The sequence below is a fragment of the Carcharhinus amblyrhynchos genome, chromosome 8 (assembly GCF_965287045.1).
Source record: "Carcharhinus amblyrhynchos chromosome 8, sCarAmb.v2.hapA, whole genome shotgun sequence".
Taxonomy (NCBI): Eukaryota; Metazoa; Chordata; class Chondrichthyes; order Carcharhiniformes; family Carcharhinidae; genus Carcharhinus; species Carcharhinus amblyrhynchos.
The window spans coordinates 96,250,260-96,274,206 of record NC_137331.1 but is presented as its reverse complement, the minus strand read 5'-3'; the positions used below and the strand labels follow the sequence as shown (position 1 = coordinate 96,274,206).

The following is a 23,947-nucleotide window of genomic DNA, read 5'->3' as shown; positions in this document are numbered from 1 at the left end:
TTCTTTTATGGGGAGTGTTACGATCCCAGCTGATATTAATGCCAGGCAAGTGGTAAATCATTGATCAAATTCTATGACTCTGCTGATGAACTTTCAACACAAAGAAGAAAAAACTGTTAACTAAGAAAAATAAACTATATCACAGCAGATAAAAAAGGTTGGAAATATCTCAATTCAAACACAAGAAAATGCTGTAAGTATTCACTTTTCTTTCATCCCATCTATATCTTTACAAATTCAGAAAGATATTCAGGAAGATAAAACAATTTACCACATCTGTCTTATTATCTAATATTCAAGGTAGGTAACCAACAGGTGAACTATGGTCAGACACACCACATTCCAAAGTAAGTGAGAGATGTGACCAAAACCGATTCTATGGAGTTCTCGACAACCCACCCAGACATTGGGCACATCGTGAGTCAGCTGGCTTCACTGAAGCTCTAAGCAGGATTTTCCAGTTCCTTCCTCTCCATGGTTATGCCAGTGATGGATTGGCCATCAACAAGATCCTTCAGTCCCATGGTTGTTCACGGCACTCTGAATGGTTCACCTGTCCTACTGCAAGGGCACCCACCACGGATGGTCATTTTCAGTGGGGTGGGACTAGAAGATCCTATCAGCGTGAAAATCCTGAAAAACCCACATTCTGTCTTTCTCACAAGCGTTTTCATTTTCCACATCTGAAGAATTTTCCTTAGATTCCTAATATTCCTTTCCCCTGGATCTCTGTGTACACTCAAGCTTCACTTTTAAGCACAATTTCAGATCTTCGGCTATGTCAAGCAGACACCACTGAACATAGAACATAGAACATAGAACATAGAACACTACAGCACAAACAGGCCCTTCGGCCCACAAGTTGCGCCGACCACATCACCTACCAACCTACAGACCTATCTATAACCCTCAATCTCATTAAACCCCATATACTCATCCAGAAGTCTTTTAAAAGACCCCAGCGAGTTCGCCTCCACCACCACTGACGGCAGCCGATTCCATTCACTCACCACCCTCTGAGTGAAAAACTTACCCCTAACATCACTTCTGAACCTCCCTCCCCGCACCTTAAATCTGTGTCCTCTCGTAGCGACCATTTCAAACCGGGGAAATAGCCTCTGAGAGTCCACCCTATCTATTCCTCTCAACATTTTGTAAACTTCTATCAGGTCGCCTCTCAACCTTCGTCTCTCCAGGGAAAAGAGTCCCAGCTCCCTCAACCTAACTTCATAAGGCATGCCTCCCAGTCCAGGCAACATCCTTGTAAATCTCCTCTGCACCCTTTCAATAGCTTCTACATCTTTCCTATAGTGAGGCGACCAGAACTGCGCACAATACTCCAAATGAGGCCTGACAAGGGTCTTATAAAGTTCCAGCATTACCTCCCGACTCCTAAACTCAATCCCTCGATTAATGAAGGCCAGTACACCATACGCCTTCTTGACCACCTCCTCCACCTGCGAGGCCGATTTAAGAGTCCTGTGGACCCGGACCCCAAGATCCTTCTGCTCCTCAACACTACTCAGACTTCTGCCCTTAATAGTGTACTCGTTCATCCCGTTGGTTCTGCCAAAATGGACGACAACACATTTATCCGCGTTGAAGTCCATCTGCCACTTCTCCGCCCAGTCCTGCATCCTATCTATGTCCTGCTGCAACTTTTGCCATCCTTCCAGATCATCCACAACACCACCGACCTTCGTGTCATCAGCGAACTTACTTACCCATCCCTCCACTTCCTCATCCAGGTCATTTATGAAAATGACAAACAACAAGGGTCCCAGAACAGATCCTTGAGGCACTCCGCTGGTGACTGACGTCCATTCAGAAAAAGCCCCATCCACAACCACTCTCTGCCTTCTGCAGGCAAGCCAGTTCTGGATCCACAAGGCCAAAGGCCCTTGGATCCCATGCCCTCTCACCTTCTCAAGAAGTCTTGCTGCTCCAAAGTCCCGCAGTAAGTAGTCATCAGTTATCAGCTGCCTCCTTGGACCTTCTGGACTTCTCTCCAGCCAACTTTGCTTCAACTCTGGTCCACCCTGTTTTAATTTGGAGCCTTTCCCTCTGCTCCATGCTCCCAAGTTTATGTAATAGGATCTATTTCTGATTTCCATCCGCACCCCTCATCTGGGACATTCTTCTGGGACTTGTTTCTGCCCCAATCCCTGACTTGGGATCTTTTTCTTTGTTTGGGAGATTCTTCTTGTCCCCTTCCCACATCCTGCTCCCTGGGACACGTCCTCTCCCATGGCACTCCTGCAGTTTCACACTGGTTCAATTATCTTAGAATCACAGAATCCCTACAATATAGGAGGCCATTCGGCCCATCGTGTCTGCACCAACCACAATCCTACCCAGGTCCTATCCCCATAACCCCATGCATTTACCCTAGCTAGCCCCCCTGACACTAAGGGGCAATTTAGCATGGCCAAACCACCTAACCTGCACATCTTTGCACTGTGGGAGGAAACCAGAGCACCCGGAGGAAACCCATGCAGACAGGGCAAGAATGTGCAAACACCACACCAAACTCCTTTTCTCCTGCCTATGTGCACAGAACCATCTCCTATGCAGATACATGAAAATGGATGAACTGAGAATGTGCAGCATTTGCCAGCCAGGGTGTATAAAGAGTCCTGAGGCCCACTGGGAACTGGAGTTTACAAACTTGGGTGGCACGGTGGCACCGTGGTTAGCACTGCTGCCTCACAGTGCCAGGGACTCGGGTTCGATTCCCGGCTTGGGTCACTGTCTGTGTGGAGTTTGTACATTCCCCCCGTGTCTGCGTGGTTTTCCTCTGGGTGCTCCAGTTTCCTCCCATAGTTTTAAAGACATGCTGATTAGATACATTTACTGGAACAGGTGCTGGATTGCGGTGACTAGGGGAATTTCACAGTAACTTCATTGCAATGTTAATGTAAGTCTTACTTGTGACTATAAATAAATTTTAACTTCAACTCCAAATTAAACTTAACATTTTGTCTTCCTTTTTTTCATGACAGGATGTTAAATAAGCATATGAGGGATAAGGGAATAGAAAGTTATGCCAAATTAGATTAGGAAAGATGGGAAGAGGAGCTTAAAACACTGGCATGGACTAGCTATGCCGAATGGTGTGTTTCTGTGCTGAATGGCCTCTTTCTGTACTGCATATCCTATGCAAATTCAGGTAACATTTGAGTTGATTCTCTTTATATTAGGACCAAATCCACTGATTTCTTAGAATGGGTGGAATTCAAAATCCAAAGAGTTGGTATAACTCTCAAAATTATTTGCATTAGAATTGGACATCCTCAATTACCATAAATTAGTCTGGCCCTGATTGATACTAATCACAGTTATCAACAGATGGCCTAAAAATGGGGATGCACAAGGAGGAAGTAGGGGGCTGTGAAAATAATAACTATTTGCTCAACATTTTGTGCCTCTTGGTTACATGTGGGTGTTTAGGAATGCAAGGCTCTGCAAATTTAGTTCAATGTTGTAATCTTATCAGCAGGGTGTCTTTCACACGCAGTTCTCATATTTCCACTTTCAAATGTTTGGCCTGTGTTATAGTAGAGCCAAGGAAGCTGAATTTGGGAAATGTTCTCCCATCCCTCGGGGATCAGGGACTATCAGTAGATTGTTCTAACCCCATCACGTGTGCAACTCCTGCACTTAAAGCAGCAGTGCCTTATTTTCTTTTTTTTTAAACAGCATTTTTATTAGCAATTTTCCATTTGCCACAAAATGCAACTAATCCCAAAACCTACTACTGTAGAAAGTGGTCATTATTCTACATAAACATACAGAAAAAAACAGCAAGTATTCATATAAATGATTCCAATTATCAATCATTGCAACTGTTGTAGTTGGTGTTACCCCCGGTACAGATAAAGGAAGGATACAAAAAAGAGTGGAGGAATCTCAGGATAACTGGATACAATCATGAGCACATGGCCCTCTGATGCACACCCAGCTCCACACGGTAACAGAGGCAGAATTTCTGGGGCCTAATTCTACATTTCACAACTCTTACCAATGAAAGGGTAAGCCAAAAAAAGGGAAACCTCAGGATACCTCCATCGATACAGGCTGTGGCATACCAATGTACGCTCTCGTTTACAGGAACCAGTAAACCAAGGAATTGTGCACTTCCTCGAGTCTCACAACATTACAAACCTCCCTCCTCTCCAACCATATCAGAGGCACTGATCAGGCTCCCCATCACTGGACAACTAAAACCATTTTCCACCAAGGAAATCCCACTAACAAGGAAAAGACGAATCATCAAGACACCCATCAACAGGATATCTTGGGGAGAAGTACCACCCTCTTTTTCCCAACAAGACAAAGGAAACCGCCAGGATTAACAATAACAAACTACAGCTTGTATCAACAACCCACCTCCCGCCAGATGAGGAAAGGAAGCCCCAGACAGAGGAGCATCAGGAATTTTTCAACAGATGTCAGGCTTGGCTTTTCTTTATAAACCTCTGCAGAAAAAATACCAATAACAGAACCGCACAATCTCACAAGGAACAGGATACTGATCCCTCAGGGGAGCCCAAACCTAGAAGGCAGACAGACTGGAAGTCTCCACATAAGACCACTTGGAGGATGCAACATACTCATCCAACCAGCCTAACCTCCAACCAAAGAGACGCTCCAAAAATGCTGAACCAAAGCCCCCAGACTTGCACTCTGGACCTGCAGCACTACATCCCTAGGGGGAATCAAGTCTCAGGAGAGATAGAGAGCAGTTTAGAAGCCCCCAAAAGGGAACATCTTGGAGGAGGGCAGGCTACTCTCCCATCCAACATATCCTCCACCAGACCCAGATAAATACAGCCACTACTGCCCTAACCAGCTCAGCAACACCCTAAAAGGGCCAACAAGCCTAGGATTCGCACATAACTCCTATAATTGGATAAAACAAACTACCCCTTTCTGTAGGTATCCCAAAAGTGCTATTTAAGTGCCACTATCATCGAGATTCAACCAGTTTCCTTTCACCAGAGAAACACCAACAACCTGATAATATTACCTCCTTGAATCAAGCAATCAAAAATCCACTGCCAACACCTGCATAGCCAAACCAAAATAGATCAACCCAGCAAGGTTAGACATCAAAGGCTACGCCCAGGCGTACAGCAGAACATAATTACCCCACAACACCAGAGGTGCCAACGACAAAGAAAGGGTCCAGTCTTTTCCAGGATACATGATCTGCCTGTACTTTTTCAGCATGATTCCTTAAACCCATGATACAAAAATCCAAAAGTAAATTGTGACCCCAAAGTATCTAACAGGGGATTTCCCTTACCTATAATGAGGACTTATGAGGCTATACCAGCCGCCTCTGTAGCAAACCACCCACCAGCCACCCTGCCGCAGCACTACTCATTTTATCTAAGAAGTAAAGTGAAAGGAACTAAATGTTATATCCCCAGTGGAAATGCAAAAATACAAAACATAGGCACCTAAAAGAAAAAACGCAGGGAAATACTGCACAACCCTCATATCATACAATCAACTCAGCATACTCCCCAGTGGAAAGGAGACCCACAAACAATTAAACCATGTCTTCTCTCATTCCATCATCACAGCACACGAATGGGCAAATTGCACCAAAAAAAAAAGACAATCCTGGTTTTCACAATATAACAGGGTTATAGGCGACAAATGCCTTTGGGCTCACAAAATCAAGATTATTACTTCAAGGAAATAAAGTTTAGGATTATTGATCACAGGATAACATAACCATCTACTGAGCTTGACAAGGCCAAATCCATGACAGGATCATCAAACAACATCCAGGATCCATCCAGAGTTTCACCAAAGCCTCTGCACTTCCACCATGCATTCGCCGGAAGCCCCGGCAAAGAAAAGTCCAGGCCCTGGCAAGTGGCAAGGAGCTGACACGTCCAGCTATCAATGAACACCGAGGACAAGACAAAATAAGCCCAAAGGTCAGAGTCTATAACTGAGCTCAAGCCTTAAAGACCGGATATAATGTGCTTCACCAATCCCGAGACACCCAACCCTCAAATCAAGATTGTGAAAGTATGGTAGCCAATTCTCAAACTCCGGAAGGAATTCATCCCCAGCACTTTGAGATCCTGGGCACATAGATATTCCTTCTCTGTCTCCATCTCCCCAAGTCAGTCAGGTTGTACAGCAAACTATGAAGTAGGATTTCCAAGAACTAAAGGTGAGCTTTCACCGAGGAAACTGCCCTCTCCATTGAGAGGATTCTCTTCTCCGCTTCATCTATCCTCTTTAGGATGTTCGTAGTTCATTAAAACGATCATCAAACATCTATGCCAAGGAGCCTAGATCATTGTCCACAATGCACTCATAATGGCGGCCATCATCTCAATGCAAACACCATCACTGAAATATAGGCCCACTCACCAGTGAAACCACCACTGAGCCCCATCCTGGCCATCTCCACTAGCTGAGGAAAGCATTGTTTGGAAGCAGATTTCAACACATGCCTTTTTGAGAGTAGAGTCTGGGAAGCACTTGGGAAGAAGCCGGAGTACAGTAAGGGCAGTTGAGTTCACAGTGTAATAATTATCTGGGCAAACTTGAGGAAAATTCCACAGATGTTAGAATAGGTGGCATCTGCCACTTGATTTCAGAGTGGGGTATATCTGAACAAAATTGGCTAATTGGTTTACAGAGTCTGTGTATTTGTTGAGAACATTATAGCATGAGATATTTTTTGTAACCTGAATTTTTCTTAAGGTCTGCATACATTTGTGAAGATAAGTGGAAGTAAAGAAGTATTATGTTATAGTCACGTTTAATTTTTTTTTCTGCTGTTAAAAGCAGTCCTGTGATTCTGTTTCCGTCCAAGAACAATTTCTTTCCTACCACCATCAGACTTTTGAATCAACCTACCTTGCATTAAGATGATCTTTCTCTACACCCGAGCTAAGACTGTAACACTACATTCTGTACTCTCTCCTTTCCTTCCCTATGTGTATATGCTTTGTCAGTATGATGCCCAAGAAACAACACTTTTCACTGTATACTAATACATGTGACAATAATAAATCAAATCATTGTTATCCAACCCCCCAATGTAGATATGCGATCTATCTATTGCCTGTACTGCATTCTGTTCCTGCATCAGCTCTTCAAGCTTTTCAAAGCATATCCTACATATATACTGCCTCCCCATGGTATAAGGAGAGACACTAACATAGTGGAATTATCACTGAGCTAGTGAACTTGAGACCCAGAATAATGCTTTGGGCACCTAGGTTTGAATCCCACCATGGCAGATGATGAAATTTGAATTCAATAAAAATCTGGAATTAAATGTCTAATGATGACCATGAAACTATTGTCAATTGCTGTACGAAACCCAGCTGGTTCATTAATGTCCTTTAAGGAAGGAAATCCTTCCAGGCGAAAACAAGTAAACGTTACGGTCTTTTGAGCCATGGTTGCATTCTGGGACTTTCCTGTTCAGTAGTAAATTATTGGGATTGTAACACAAAGTACATGAAACCAAGACAAACGGCCTGTACTTTATTTTTTATGAGATGTGGGTATCACTGGCTAGGCCAATGCTTATTGTCCATCCCTAATTGTCCTCCATTTCAGAGGGCATTTGAGAGTCAACCACATTGCTGTGGGTCTGGAATCATATATAGGCCAGACCAGGTAAGGACGGCAGATTTGTGACATAATGGGCCAGCTGGGTTTTGTACAGCAATTGACAATAGTTTCATGGTCATCATTAAACATTTAATTTCAGATTTTTATTGAATTCAAATTTCCTCATCTGCCATGGTGGGATTCAAACCTAGGTGCCCAAAGCATTATTCTGGGTCTCAAGTTCACTAATCCAGTGATAATTCCATTATGTTACTGCCTCTCCTTATATCAAGGGGAGGCAGTATGTACGTAGGATATGTTTTCAAAAGCTTGAGGAACGGCAAATTGTGCGGAGGGTGTGGAGAGTCTGCAGAAGGATCTAGATAGGCTGGGCGAATGGGCCAGGAACTGGCAAATGGAATTTAATGTTGGCAAGTGCGAGGTGGTCCACTTTGGTAGGAATAATGGTAGGAAGGACTATTACTTACGTGGCGAAAAACTGCAGCAGGCGACGGTGCAGAGGGACCTCGAGGTCCTTGTGCATGAGTCGCAAAAACCCAGCCTGCAGGTGCAGCAGGTGGTCAGGAAGGCTAATGGGATGCTGGCCTTCATAGCGAGGGGGATTGAATATAAAAGTAGGGAGGTCTTGCTGCGGCTGTATAGGGCATTGGTGAGGCCGCAGCTGGAGTACTGTGTGCAGTTTTGGTCGCCGCACTTACGCAAGGATATTTTGGCCTTGGAGGGAGTGCAGAGGAGGTTTACTAGGCTGATGCCGGAGTTGAGGGGGTTGAGCTATGAGGAGAGGCTGAATAAACTAGGCTTGTACTCGTTAGAGTTTAGAAGAATGAGGGGAGATCTCATTGAGACATATAAGATGATGAATGGGATGGATAGGATAGAGGTGGAGAGACTCTTCCCGCTCAGAAAGGACAGTAGGACTAGGGGGCATAGCTTCAAGATAAAGGGGGGGCGGTTTAGAACGGAGTTGAGGAGGAACTTCTTCACTCAAAGGGTAGTGAATCTCTGGAATTCTCTGCCCGTTGAAGTGATAGAGGCTGCCTCGCTAAATATTTTTAAGACACGGGTTGATGGGTTTTTGATAAGCGAGGGGATTAAGGGTTATGGGGAGAGGGCGGGAATGTGGAACTGAGCCACGACAGATCAGCCATGATCTTATTGAATGGCGGGGCAGGCTCGAAGGGCTAGATGGCCTACTCCTGCACCTATTTCTTATGTTCTTATGTCACATATCTACATCAAACAATGATTTGATTTATTATTGTCACATGTATTAGTATACAGTGAAAAGTATTGTTTCTTGGGCATCATATTGACAAAGCATATACACATAGGGAAGGAAAGGAGAGAGTACAGAATGTAGTGTTACAGTCATAGCTCGGGTGTAGAGGAAGATCAACTTAATGCGAGTTGGGTTGATTCAAAAGTCTGATGGTGGTAGGAAAGAAACTGTTCTCGAGTCAGTTGGTATGAGATCTCACACTTTTATATCTTTTTCCGGATGGAAGAATGTGGAAGAGAGTATGTCCTTAGTGTGTGGAGTCCTTGATAGGTTGCTTTTCTCAGGCAGCGGGAAGTATAGACAATGTCAATGGATGAGAGGCTGGTATGTGTGATGAATTGGGCTTCAATCATGATCCTTTGTAGTTTATTGCGGTCTTGGACAGAGCAGGAGCCATACCAAGCTGTGATACAACCAGAAAGAATGCTATGGTGCATCTGTAAAGGTCGGCAAGAGTTGTAGCGGACATGCCAAATTTCCTTTGTCTCCTGAGAAAGTAGAGGCATTGGTGGGCTTTCCTAACCGTAGAGTCGGCATGGAGGGACCAGAACAGGTTGTTGGTAATCTGGACGCCTAAAAATTAGAAGCTCTCAATCATTCCTACTTCGACCCCATTGATGTAGACAGGGGCAGGCCCTCCACTATGCTTCCTGAAGTCGATGACTACCTCTTTTGTTTTCTTGACAGTTAGTGGTCCATGAAGTTATCATCACAACAACACACAATAGAGCAACACACCCATGAAGTAAGGAACAAGTTTTTAAATGATCAGTTTTGGCGTTTAAGCTTTCAGACATACTTATTAATGAGCAATTTTATGTTCATTGCTAAAATGTGGTTTGCTAGGATAATCTTATGATCTGAATTGAAAACAGAAACGAATACTTGGTCTGTGTACGTAAAGGGCAAGATTCATCAGTTCACATTAGTACAATTTGGAACCAACATTAAGATTTACTGGTTGCCTCACCAGTTTGATTTCAAACTGAGCAGCTGCTCTGGAACTAGCCAAACCTCATTGCAATGGAATGCACTATTACCAGACGCTTCAAGACAACTAACTCAAGAGCATGAGGGTAAATATTCTCACTTGCCTGTCTCTGGCATTATTTTCCACTAATGTTATTTACAATTAATTTATACCAGGTTAAAATCAAATTTTACGCAATGTACTTCTGTTGGTATATGTTTCAGCCAAGATGCCTGATGTAATGGAAGGGAATAAAAATGACTATTCCCTCTAGTCTAGTTTTATTTCCTCAATTCAAGGTTAATTGTCTGAAAATAAAATTGGGCAGCAATGAGTGTGCAAAAAGTCATGTTTCATTCTATTCCTGCTCAGGTTATGTTGCCAGCTGCTTAGAGTCTTGGGCTATTTTCCATTTTGAATATGCTAGTTAATTGTAAGTGGTTATTCTGATTTATTTGTGTCAGATAAAATTGAGTACTTACCTTTCTGCCAATCTGATCTGCACGCATGAGAACTCATACTGACTCAGTTGTCGCCACTAATTTACTAATTCTTGGGCTGCGTTCTCCTTGGTATAAGGAGTTACAAAACACAAAGCTTTTCCTGTGAAACAATTATTTAATCTGAATTCCATCTGTCGAAATGTTTATCCCACTTTCTCCAGTCCCAACCAGTGTGGTGTATCCCCGCTGAGATACAGTTCCCCAGGCATTAGAATCTTTCTAATACCTTGCCCACTTTACTCCTCATGTCTAAGTCTGGATGGTCAGTGTCAGTGGGTTATTTGACTATCAATAGGAGGGGATCATCACAGCTGTTCCTGTCTTCACCAGATATTCCCACATTAAGACTCGTAGCTTGGTGCGTGCATGCACTGTTTTCAAGCAAACAGAATAGGAAGTTCGAGCTTTAATCCCTAGTCCGTGCTGTTTATTGGTATCAATTGGTATGTCCATTGGGTCAGTCTCGGTGGCACACTTTTTTCAGTTTAGGAAAGGTTAAGAAAGCACAGGGTTCCTGCTCTTGGTGACAATCCAATGACCAAATTTTCAGATATGGACATCAAGTGAGGTTTTGACTGGATTTGAGATTAACCACAGTTAACCAATATGTCAAAAGTCATATTTCACCCTTGTCTCAGTCAGTTCCACCCTCCTATTATAGGGAACAGTAGCATTAAAAAAAAATAATGTAATGGACTAATAATCCAGAGGCCTAGGCTAATGCTCTGGAGACATGAGATCAAGTCCCAACATTAAATTTAATTAAAATAAATTTGCATAAAAATCTAATATCAGTAATTTGACCATTAAAAAAAACAGATTGATTAAAAAACCTATCGGATTCATTAACATTTTTTAGGGAAAGCAATCTGTTATCTCTTCCGGTCTGGCCTTCATGTAATTGCACACCTACTTCAATGTGGTTAACTCTCAGCTGCATTCTGAAATGGCCTTACAAACCACTCAGCACGATTAACTGTCATAGGAAGATCAAAGAAGAATAAAACCCACTGGATATCAGCTATGACAATGGCACATCCAGATCAATGCTGCAAATTCCTAACCATCACCTCCTCTTTCTTGAGCTGCAGGTTTTCAAGAAAGCAGTCCGTCACACATTCTTGAAGACAGTTAGATTTGGGCAACAAATATTGGCCTAGACCCCCAATGCTCACATACCATGAATGAATTACAATAAAACTGAATGTTAATAGGCTTCTATTCTTATTTGTTACCCAGAGCTAATACGTTTATTCTCATCTTGTCATGTCTCAGTTGAGACTCATCATTGTTCTTCAAGATGCTACCAGTCATAAACAGTCTCACCATGAAACAAAAAATATTGCATGTGGGCCACCAACGTTACTTCTGGCAAATTACTTTCTATCTCTACCATATTCTCTTCATGTTCTTTACTCTGATAATCTGAATTATGAATGTTCTTCAGTCCATCTGATTCCCCATAGAAAGCATCCTTTCTTCAAACTGTCTTTGTAGTTTCTTGGGCGACCTCAAGAAACTACAAAGGGTCATGAACAAAGCCCAGTCCATCACACAAACCAGCCTCCCATCCATTGACAATGTCTATATTTCCCGCCACCTCAGAAAAGCAGCCAACAAACCAAGGACCTCATATACTCCGGACATACTATTTTCCACCTTCTTACATCAAGAAAATGGTACAAAAGTCTAAAGTCACCAACATACCAACTCTAGGACAGCTTCTCCCTGCTGCCATCAAATTTTTGAATGGACCTACCTTATTTAACTTTCTCTACATCTAGCTATAACTGTAACACTATATTCTACATCCTCTCCTTTCCTTCTCTATGAACAGTATGCTTTGTCTACATAGTGCAAGAAACAATACTTTTCATTGCAGACCAATACATGTGACCATAATAAATCAAATCAAATAAAAAAAACTTCCTTCCCACCAGCACAGCATCCAACTGTCTCTTGAATGACTCCAGAGTTTTCATTATTCTCACCCTTTCCTAAGATAAGGTATCGATTGCCTATTTCCAAATATCCATCCTGGTTTTTAGAAACACACAGAATTAGCAGGTATTCGATATGAAATTCTTACCTTTAAAGTTGAAGCATTCCTCAAGGTAACTCTTCGCAACTCCAGGCTGTGTGAAAGATGGGCTGTGAAATTTGAAAATAAAACATGTAAAGACACCAAACTAGTTAGAAATCAAAAGATGACATTTCAAATCTTTAAGTATTACTGTAAATTGAGTTTTAAAAATGAAATATTAATGTTTTTGAACCTTTAGTAAGAATTCATAATTCATCTGGGCACTATGTAGTGACATCAAAAGTGGATTGACAAATTCATTTAAATGTATTGCAAAGGATTTGCTCAAAAACACGTTTACTATCTCATTATATACAGCAACCAGGTATTTATCTGCCTGTTTATTATTTCAGACTTTTGCAGCACAAGATTAGGAAATGGAGGGGGAGGAAACTTCAGAAATGTCAAGGGACAGAGTGAAAGAGAAAAAAATTTCATCCAGGCTTTCTGCTGTTTGTTCCCATGCAGTGAACCCTACTGGAAAGTCATATGGGGATAAATTTGGACTCAGCTGTGATCCCCCCACACACACTCACACCCCCAATCGATACTCATTGCTTTGGCTCCCATTTGAGGAAGGCCCTTTGGTGGTGGCTACCAGTTCCTATGGAATTGTGGCATGTTGTAAGTCAACGTCTCCTGATGGGTGGGATAGGCTTACAAGTTTTTAAGTTTTTTTAAAGTTTATTTATTATTAGTCACATGTAGGCTTACATTAACACTACAATGAAGTTACTGTGAAAATCCCCTAGACGTCAACTGCAGCACCTGTTCGGGTACACAGACAGTATTTAGCATGGCCAATGCACCTAACCAGCACATCTTTCAATGATTGTGGGAAGAAACTGAAGCACCCTAAGGAAACCCACACAGACATGGGGAGCACATGCAAATTCCACACAGACAGGGACCCAAAACAGGAATCAAACCCGGTTCGCTGGCGCTATGGTATTATCTTCTTTATTCAACATTAAGAATAGCTCTACCTTTCTTCAACTACCCAGCCTTTCTGGATCCAACAATACTTCAAACTAAGTTGGGGAATAGGGATCATTCAGTATTAAGTTAGTGTCACCGCGAAGCAGCCTTGAGGATGACACGCTATGAAACTTTCTATTTCACTCTAATGGAAGGTATTTGGTCTCCACTTGGGAATTACTTCTCATCATGGTTGTGATTGGAAAATCTTTATCACAGATGAACAACCATTACTCCTCTAGGACACCTACCTGTACATTTCTCCAATTTTGTTTCTATCAGTCCAAAGATGTGCAGGTTAAGTGAATTGGCCATGCTAAGTTGCCCCTTGTTGTCCCAAGAGATGTATATTAGATGAATAAGCTACAGTAAATGTGTGGAGTTACAGGAATAGAGCATGAGAGAGGATATGGGTAAGATACTCTGTCAGATAGTCTTTGCAGAATCAATGGGCCGAATGGCCTCTTCTACATTGTTGGAATTCAATGAAATATTCACCCTAGATAACCTTTCTTTGAAGTAAAGCAGCCATTCAAGCAACAATGCTTTGGATTCCAAATCTTGCTTGCCAGACCCATCAAAACATTTTGCCACTTGGCTGCAGGACATTGCACTAAGAAATACACTGCCGTAGACTTTTTCTTCTCAGGAAGGGGAGTTTGTACAGAACAATGCAAGATTGAATGAGATGTGTTGGAGAGGAGATAATATAAATCAAGTTGGTATTCAGGTAGAATCAAACGAATTTCAAAATGTTCCAGTGTAGAACATGTTATGAGGGACGGCCTGCCTGAGTATTTGAACTAATATGAACAATACAAACAATAGTGACACTCAATTTGTTTTCCATGGTTGCAGGTACCTACCTGTCTATTGATCTGTCCAGTGACTGACAGCTTCCAGACAGCGATGCTTCAGCACTGCTGAACGGATCCAACAACTGTGGTGAGAAGAATAGTCAACTTTGAAAATAAAAGCCAGCTTTGTGAAATTGCTGTCAGAAGAGCTACAAATTTAAAAATATCTGCGTCCACACTATAAATACAGGTGGGAATAAATGGTTTAAAAAATTCAAATAAAAATCAGTGTGCCTTTCAACCTTGCAGCTGTGCAAATCTATAAATTATTTTTCAGTGCCAATGCAATGGTTACATTTTTACCTTGCTTGAGCTGTATTTTCCCAAAGGTGTTTCTGTAAACAGTGGAACTATAGTAACGTAACCCAGCTAACAAAAACATCTTCATTTGTGTGGAAGACATTACCTCGCTTGTCATGCTCTTTGGAGACATGCATACACAAGCTACAGAGGGCTTATGGTATAGTGCATCCTCGCCTCTGAGTCAGAGGTTCTGGGTTCGAATCTCACTCCAGGAATTGATGGACAAGGGAGGTGCATTCATAACACAGGCAAACACTTTGATCATCAACGTGAAAATTCTTCCAACACAAGCCAATGGAGGTGGTAAAAGTGAGAGAGATTCTTGGTCAGCCATGTGCTGGAAGAAGGTTGGAGTCTCTACCATCACTAATCATAGTTTCAGACTGCAAAATTATCACAGCACCTGGGTAGAATTAAGCTTGGTGGTAATGTCACTTGACTAGTAATCCAGAGACCCAAGCTAAATCTCTGGGGACATAGGTTCCAATCCCAGCATGTCAGCAGGTGGAATTTGCAGTAAATAAAATCTGAAAATGAAAACTAGTCTCAGTGGTGGTGACCATGGCAGCTATGGTCGATTGTTGTAAAAACCTATCCAGTTCTTTAGTGTCCTGAGATGAAGAAACATGCCATCTTTGCCTGGTCTAATCTACACCTTTCTCAGATCCACAACAATGTGGTTAACTCATAACTCGTAATCGGAAATGGTCTAGCAAGCACCTAGTTCAAGGGCAATTAAGATGGGCAACAAATTACCTTTTAAGTGATGACACCCATAAAAAATAAATGGGAAGAAAAAAGTTGGACTCCTGAGTAATCTATTACACATGACCACCACACAAAAAACTCTGGCAAATGAATTTTATTTCAATCCACCTGCAATGATGGTTATAGTGTACAGCCCTTTCTAATGGGGGGATGGAAATAAGGCTACATCAACATCCAAAGTCAAAATTTCTTCAAAATCCCTTCCTCAGAGACTCACACGCTAACTTATGTTTTTTCTTGACCATGCTGGCTGATCTGTGTACTTCCAGCATTTACTACTTCAAGTCAAAGGTATATAAGGAATGCAATTATTCTACTGCATCAAGAAAAGTACTTACACCAGATATAAACAAATATCTCTGGTATTTGCATGTAACGCTGTGATTTGTGTGGTAGAATGACTCTTACATTTTGTTCTAAAGTCTCTGGGATGAATTCTCCTTCACTGTGGATGCTGGCGTAAGATCCTTGACGTGCAAACTGCTGCTGCCCATCAGGAACGCTCCCAGGTGGAGGTGAGCTACGACCTGTGTGCAAGGAACCTGTGGCAAATCGAACAAATGAGAAAGTAAAGGAGTTTATTTGCTTTGATGAAAAACTTTTACAACAAACAAAAAAAAAAGTTATTTACAAGATCTCCTCAGTGATACTTATGTTCCTTACCCACTTAAATATAGGGCCTGAATCGAGTTTGCTGCGTAGCACACTTACAGCAGAATGATAATGGGAGGTAAAGGATGAAATTACGATAACTGCCTTCATAAATGTGGCTTATAGTTCACTGAGTAGAAATGATTTAGGGGTGACCTGGTTGAGGTGTTTAAACTGCTAAGTGAATTCAAGAGCGTTGATAAGGAAATCTATTTTCTTTAGTGTGGGAAGCCAGGACAAATTTGTATAAACTTAGGTCAGGGGCAGACCATCTAGGTCTGCCTCAAACAAAAGGCACTAGAAATCTGACACATTTTTCCTCAAAAGGCTTTGGATTTTTGAAAATAATTTTGTGGGATTTGTGCTTCATTGGCTAGGCCAGCATCTATTGCTTATCCCTAATTGCCCTTGAGAAAGTGGTAGTGGTGAATTGCCTTAAAACTATAAAATCCTTTTAGTGCAGAAGGAGGCCATTCAGCCCATCAAATCTGCACTGATCATCTTACACAGGCCCACCCACACTCTATCCCCAGAACCCTGCGCATTTACCATGGCTAATCCACCTAACCTACACATTTTGGACGCAACAAAGCAATTTAGCATGGTCAATCCACCTAACCTGCATATCTAATGAGGGGAGATCTCATTGAGACGTATAAGATGATGAATGGGATGGATAGGATAGAGGTGGAGAGGCTCTTCCTGCTCAGAAAGGACAGTAGGACTAGGGGGCACAGCCTCAAGATAAAGGGGGGAAGGTTTAGAACGGAGTTGAGGAGGAACTTCTTCACTCAAAGGGTGGTGAATCTCTGGAGTTCTCTGCCCGTTCAGGTGGTGGAGGCTGCCTCGCTAAATATTTTTAAGACGGGGGTTGATGGGTTTTTGATAAGAGAGGGGATTAAGGGTTATGGGGAGAGGGCGGGAAGGTGGAACTGAGCCACGACAGATCAGCCATGATCTTATTGAATGGCGGGGCAGGCTCAAAGGGCCAGATGGCCTACTCCTGCTCCTATTTCTTATGTTCTTATGTTCTTGAGCCACTCCAGTCCCTGTGGTTTAGATACCTCCACAGGGCCAATTGGGAGGGAATTCCAGGATTTTGACTCAGTGATAGTGAAGGAATAAATTTCCAAGTCAGGATGTTCCATGGCTTGGAGGGAAACTTGCAAATAGTCACGTTCCCTTGTGTCAGCTGGCCTTGTCCTTCTGGACGGTAACAGTCATGAGTTTGAAAGGTGCTGTCTAAGGCGTCTTGGTGAGTTCCTGCAGTGCATCTTGTAGATAGTACACACTGTTGTATTGGCACTGGAGGAAGTGAATGTTTGTTGATGGATTGTGGGTGGTTGTGGATGCCAATCAAGCAGCCTGCTTTGACTGAATACTGGAGCAGTTAAAACTTTCAAGGCTGAAATTAATAGATTTTCACTGTGTAAGGGCATAAAGGGATTGGAATACAGATGGGCAAATAGTTTTGAGGTACAGATGGGCAAATAGTTTTGAGGTACAGATGAGCCTTGAGCTAAGTAAGTAGAAGAACAGGCTAAGAGTGGTAAGAGGAGGAATGCTAGATGGAGATATAGCAGTTTATGGACTTTGAGAGCGAACTCCAGAATGTAAAACGTAACCATCTCAACATACATCTGCTAATAGCCGGTAAAATATAGAAAGCATGTTCAAGAGTTCAAAGAAGTAAATAGGGAGAAACAGTAAGGACGAAGAGGGATCTTTAAAGACTGAAACAAGCTTTTTTTTAAATTTAAGGCATTGGGGACATAAGAACATAAGAAATAGGAGCAGGAGTAGGCCATTTAGCCCCTCGAGCCTGCCCCACCATTCAATAAAACCATGGCTGATCTGAAGAGGCTCAGTTCCACTTTCCCACTTTCTCCCTATAACCCTTAATCCCCTTGCCTACCAAAAACCTATCTACCCGCGTCTTAAATATATTTAGCGAGGTAGCCTCCACCACTTCAATGGGCAGAGAATTCCAGAGATTCACCACCCTTTGAGTGAAGAAGTTCCTCCTCAACTCTGTTCTAAACTGCCCCCCCCCCCCCTTATCTTGAGGCTGTGCCCTCTAGTCCTGCTGTCCTTTCTGAGTGGGAAGAACTTCTCCACCTCTACCCTATCCATCCCCTTCATCATCTTATACGTCTCAATAAGATCCCCCCTCATCCTTCTAAACTCCAACGAGTACAAGCCCAGTCTATTCAGCCTCTCTGCAGCTAATGACCTGCAGCTAATGCTGTTCCCGAGAACTGGGGTGATAAGTAGCACAGGTCAATGTGAAGTAATATATGAGCAAAACTGTTTTGGACAAGTTGATATTTTCCATGAAGTATTTCTTTACACAGAGGAGGCTGTGTTGCTGCTTCAGGTTGGCAGGAAGGGTTATTGACACAAGAAGCACCTAAAAAGCCACAGAGCTGTAACAGGCAAAGGTAGGATTCACATCTCCTACCCTTAATTGATTCATTCATTTACTTCAGCGTGACAACATTGCTGGCAGTGCTGGTATTTATTACCCATTTCTAGTTGTCTTTGCTGTCCTCCTTTAAGATCTTTCCAAAAACAAAACACACCATAAACGTACCCTGCCAGTATTTTCATCTTTGTGCTGGGCATGGGAACCTATGTAAGGAGTCCGAGCAAGGGCAAAATGTGGGGAGAAGGTTCCACCTACATCAAAAATCAGGAAAAAAGTTGAAAGGAAGGAGAACTCAGGAGATGTTATTGATGGAAGTGTTAGAATTCAAAAAGGTGGTACAAAACCTCACATAAGGGCACTTTATCTGAATTCTCATAGCATTCGAAACAAGGTAAATAAGTTGACGGCATTGCAAACAAGTATGATTTGGTGGCCAACACAGAGTCATGGTTGCAAGATGGTCAAACTGGGAGTTGAATATCCAGGGGTATCAAACTGTTCGGAGGGACAGACAGGAAGGTAAGAGAATTGATGTAGCTCTCGTATTTAAGGATGACATCAGGACGATAGTGAGAGATGATATAGGTTCTATGGAAAATGCACACAAAGTGGCAAAGATTAGTGGGAAACTAGAAGATCAGGAAATCTTTAAAGGTCAACAGAAAAACACGAAAAGTAACATGGATTATAAGAGTAAACTAGCTCAGAATATAAAAACAGAGCGCAAACGTTTCTACAAATATATAAAATGAAAATGACTGGCTAAAGTAAACACTGGTTCTTTGGAGGATGAGAAGGGAGATTTAAAAACTGGAAATGAGAAAATGGCTGAAGCATTGAACATGTATTTTGTGTCAGTCTTCACATGGAAGACACAAATAACGTGCCAAAAATCGATGACAGGAAGGCTACGGCAGGTGACGACCGAGAAACTATCATCACGAAAGAGGTAGCGTTAGGCAAGCTAATGGGGCTAAAGGTAGAAAGTCTCCCGGCCCTGATGGAATGTATCCCAGGGTACTAAAAGAGATGGCGGGGGAAATAGCAAATGCATTAGTGGTAATTTACCACTATAGTTACCTGACAAAAGGTGGGTAACTATAGACCGGTTAGCTTAACTTCTGTAGTAGGGAAAATGCTTGAATCTATCATCAGGGAAGAAATAGCAAGACAGCTAGATATAAATTGTCCCATTGATAAGACGCAGCATGGGTTCATAAGAACTAGGAACAGGAGTAGGCCATCTGGCTCCTTGAGCCTGCTCCGACATTCAATAAGATCATGGCTGATCTTTTCGTGGACTCAGCTCCACTTACCCGCCCATTCACCATAACCCTTAATTCCTTTACTGTTCAAAAATTTATCTATCCTTGCCTTAAAAACTGATCCCTGAGGCACACCACTAGCCACTGATCACCAAACAGAAAAATGCCCATTTACCTCCATGCTTTGCTTTCTGTTAGTTAACCAATCCTCTATCCATGCTAACAGATTACCTGTAACACCATGCATGTTTATCTTATGCAGCAGTCTTTGGTGCAGCACCTTATAATATTCCTTCTGGAAATCCAGATACACCACATCCACAGGTTCCCCATTGTCCACTGAGCATGTAACTTTCTCAAAGAATTCCACCAAATTAGTTAAACATGACCTGTCTTCATGTTGGTAAATGTGAGGTCATCCATTTTGGTAGCAATAACAGCAACATGGACTATTATTTAAATGGTAAAAAATTGCAGCACGCTGCTGTGCAGAGGGATCTGGGTATCCTTGTGCCTGAATCACAAAAAGTTGGTTTGCAGGTGCAGCAGGTAATTAGGAAGGCAAATGGAATTTTGTCCTTGATTTCTAAAGGAATGGAGTTTAAAAACAGCGAGATTATGTTGCAGCTGTATAAGGTGCTGGTGAGGCCACATCTGGAGTACTGTGTACAGTTTTGGTCTCCTTACTTGAGAAAGGATATACTGCATGGAGGGGGTGCGGAAGAGAGTCACTAGGTTGATTCCAGAGTTGAGAGGGTTGGCTTATGAGGAGAGACTGAGGCTATACTATTGGAATTCAGAAGAATGAGGAGAGATCTGATAGAAACATATGGGATTATGAAGGGAATAAATAAGGTAGAAGCAGGGAAGTTGTTTCCACTGGCAGGTGAAACTAGAACTAGGGGGCATGGCCTCAAAATAAGGGGGACCAGATTTAGGACTGACTTGAGGAGGAACTTCTTCACACAAAGGGTTGTGAATCTGTGGAATACCCTGCCCAATGAAGCAGTTGAGGCAAAGATAGATTAAGAATTAAGGGCTATGATGAGTGAGTGGGTAAGTGGAGCAGAGTCCATGAAAAAATCAGCCATGATCTTATTTAATGGTGGAACAGATTTCAGGGGCCGAATGGACCATTCCTGCTCCTAGTTCTTATGTTCTTTTGTTAAATTACTTTTCAATGTACTCACACCCAGAATTAATCAGTAATTTTAATGGACTTTTATTTTAAATGGAAATGTTAAAGAAAATAATCCTTAAACAGAAACATGTATTCTCCTCCTGTGTGCAGACGTACCATTTTCTGATATGAAGTGTTGATATGAAAATACTGTTACAAGTCTGAGGGATCAGAAGAATCAATGTTAGCTTATCAGGAACAGGCTTTCCTGGGAGACCCCAGGCTGATTTTTAAAATATTAGGAGAAATCAAGTCGCATATCACTTGCTTCCAGTCCTCCCCGCCCATGCTATTAGGAGGTCCAGGAAGGAGAGACTGCACAACAGGATGCTTCCTCCTTCTCAGGAGGTATTAAACAGAAGTGACATTTGCTCTCTCAGGTGCAAGTGAAAGGTCCCATGGGACTATTTCGAAGAAGAGCAGCAGCCTTTTCCCTGGACTTCCGGCTAATATCTATCACTCAACAAACATCTGAAAAACAGAATATCTGGGCATTTACCCCATTGTTGTTTTTGGAACCTTGCTGTCTACAAATTGGCTACGATACTTGCTACACTATAACTGGGGCTACACTTCAAAAGCATTCTGAGGTTTTGAGATATCCTGAGATGCTGCAAGTCTTTTTTGTTTCCTTTCAAAAAGAAAGCAGGCCACTCTACAGCTGAAACATAGTAGATAATATTCAGAAAGGTTTGTTTTAAGTGCTTTCCTGCCCAAAAATAGAATTAGTAAAGCAATGTTTAGTTAAGAGTTAAACCGTGCACTCAGTGGCATTTCAATGTCAGGACCGCTATCAGACGGACTTGTTGTCCACACGTCTTTGTGGGAACCAGGGGAGGAAGTCAGGCTAAGCTGCCAATATTGCAGGAAGCACGCGATTAACAAAAACGAACTGGAGTCAGTCTTCTGATAACACAAACCGAGTCTTTGGCTCAAATGTCAATCTTTGAGGCTAAATCTGTTCATTTAAAATCAACTCTAGCACAAGATAAGCTCCAAACAAAATAGTACATTTCAGAGCTTCACCACCTCCCTAAGTAGACTGGCCCCAAATTTACTCATACTGGAAGGTTCTAGACTGAGGTTGCCAACCCTGAAAGTTTGGCTTGGAGTCTCCAGGAATTGAAGTTCAATCTCCAGGAGACTGCAATGTGCAACTCTAGAGAAAAATCATTAGGACATTGAAAAAGATTGTTTTTGTCAGTTTCTTCCAATATTTCTTTTTACCAAGTATCAAAATATTGAAAATTACAGGGTGGGGGTTGGGGGGAAGGGGGAAGCGGGGGGAAGGGGGGAGCATGGGGAGGGGGTTAGTGGGCAGGCTGTTTGACAAACAAGCGTTATCCAATTGGGTAATGAATTTTTTTTTTGCTTTCCAATTTGTGTAGGAAGATAGTGAGTCACAAGGATGGGCATGTTGGCCAACTGATCACACGGGTGTGGGGCAATGGTGTGGTGAAACCTCCAGGAATACATTTAATCACAGCTGGTATTTCAATGCCAGAGGAACCACTTGGAAACTTTTCCTGCACCCAACTAAATCAGGTCCAGTCCCACACAAAGTTGGTAGTGGTGTTGATTAATGTTTCTGAAGTCCTCTTCCACTGCTGTGAAAAGATTAGAGCTGAGGTTGAAGACTTGTCACGCTCAGTCCCTGCATCCACAGTCTTACTGAGTTTCCATGATGTGGAGATGCTGGCGTTGGACTCGGGTAGGCACAGTAAGACGTCTCACAAAACCAGGTTAAAGTTAAACAGGTTTATTTGGAATCACAAGCTTTCGAAGCATGCTTCTTCATCAGTGAGTGACCATTCACCTGATGAAGGAGCAATGCTCTGAAAGCTCATGATTCCAAATGAACCTGTTGGACTTTTACCTGGTGTTATGAGACTTCTTACTGAGTTTCAGCATCACATTTGAAGATCAATTGGGATAAAGTGCATCAGTTTCCAGAAAGGTGCAAGTGGGCCCCATCAGATGACAAAAAGTTTACTTATTCATCACAAGAAAGCTTACATTAATACCACAATGAGGTTACTGTGAAAATCGTCTTGCCACCACACTCTGATGCCTGTTTGGGTACACTGAGGGAGAATTTTGCATGGCCAATGCACCTAACCGGCACATCTTTGGACTGCAGGAGGAAACCCCATGCAGACATGGAGAGAACTGCAAATTCCTCACAGACAGTGACCCAGGCTGGGAATCAAACCCAGGTCCCTGATGCTGTGAGGCAGCAGTGCTAACCACTGTGCCACCATGCTGTCCCAAGAGAAAGGTGGAGGGTGAGGCCACAAACAAAGATGGAGGGTGAATCCCCAAAGATAGATGAGTGTTTTTTAAATAATTATTGTGATAAGCACACTCTATTTCTCTGCAAATTTCTGAGAGTCTGGCTAGCTTTTCAAAGGGTCATGGTTCATGGCACCTCAGAGGTCTTCTTCATTCCACCCATTCCAAGGTATGCCCCACACCCCACCTCTTATGGTCCTTCATGCCACCCTTGACAAGCTGACATGTAACTGGGGTTACGAAAGAGATAAAAAACATAATTGAGAAATCATTGGTCTTCCCCACAGTAACAATAACTGGCACCTATGTAACATCTTCATCCAAACAGCCTTACTTATTAATACCAATGGTGTCACACTGTAGTTTGAAAATAGGCCCAAGAGTACATTGCCTACTTACACTCGGATTCAAAGGAAAAACTGGACAAAGACAAGGCGGTGGGGACCTTAAATCCTTAAAAATAATGATTCCTTGCTGGAGTGATGTTTCATGGAGATCAATTATATTCTTGTAAGTGGCTGTTATTAACGAAGAAGGAGGCAGTTCCACCACAAAGTAGTGAGGGGGAAATCAAAGTTCATCACAATCCTGTTCATAAACACAGAATCCCACTTGATTTTCTATGCCCTAACCCAAGGGTACTCTGGCCTATTGGGCTGAATAATATGGGGTTGGGAGGATGGGGAGGAGGCGGCAGAGGGGGAACAGCGCACCTCCACAGAAACCACATCAGTGTGGAGCTAACTGACTGCACACTAACAGGCCCCGCAACA

At 42.4% G+C, this 23,947-nt stretch overlaps 1 protein-coding gene across 3 annotated transcripts in view; it reads right to left on the bottom strand.

Annotated features, from left to right (window-relative positions):
* map3k22 (mitogen-activated protein kinase kinase kinase 22) overlaps window positions 1-23,947 on the bottom strand; it is a 116,487-nt gene that overhangs the window by 31,658 nt on the left and 60,882 nt on the right. For all 3 annotated transcript variants that reach the window (XM_080194540.1, XM_080194543.1, XM_080194541.1), the window contains exons 8-10: window positions 15,767-15,900; window positions 14,297-14,370; window positions 12,459-12,520 (exon numbers count right to left, since the gene is read on the bottom strand). In XM_080194540.1, the coding sequence (XP_080050666.1) occupies window positions 12,459-12,520; window positions 14,297-14,370; window positions 15,767-15,900 (270 nt within the window). The remainder of the gene's footprint in view (window positions 1-12,458; window positions 12,521-14,296; window positions 14,371-15,766; window positions 15,901-23,947) is intronic.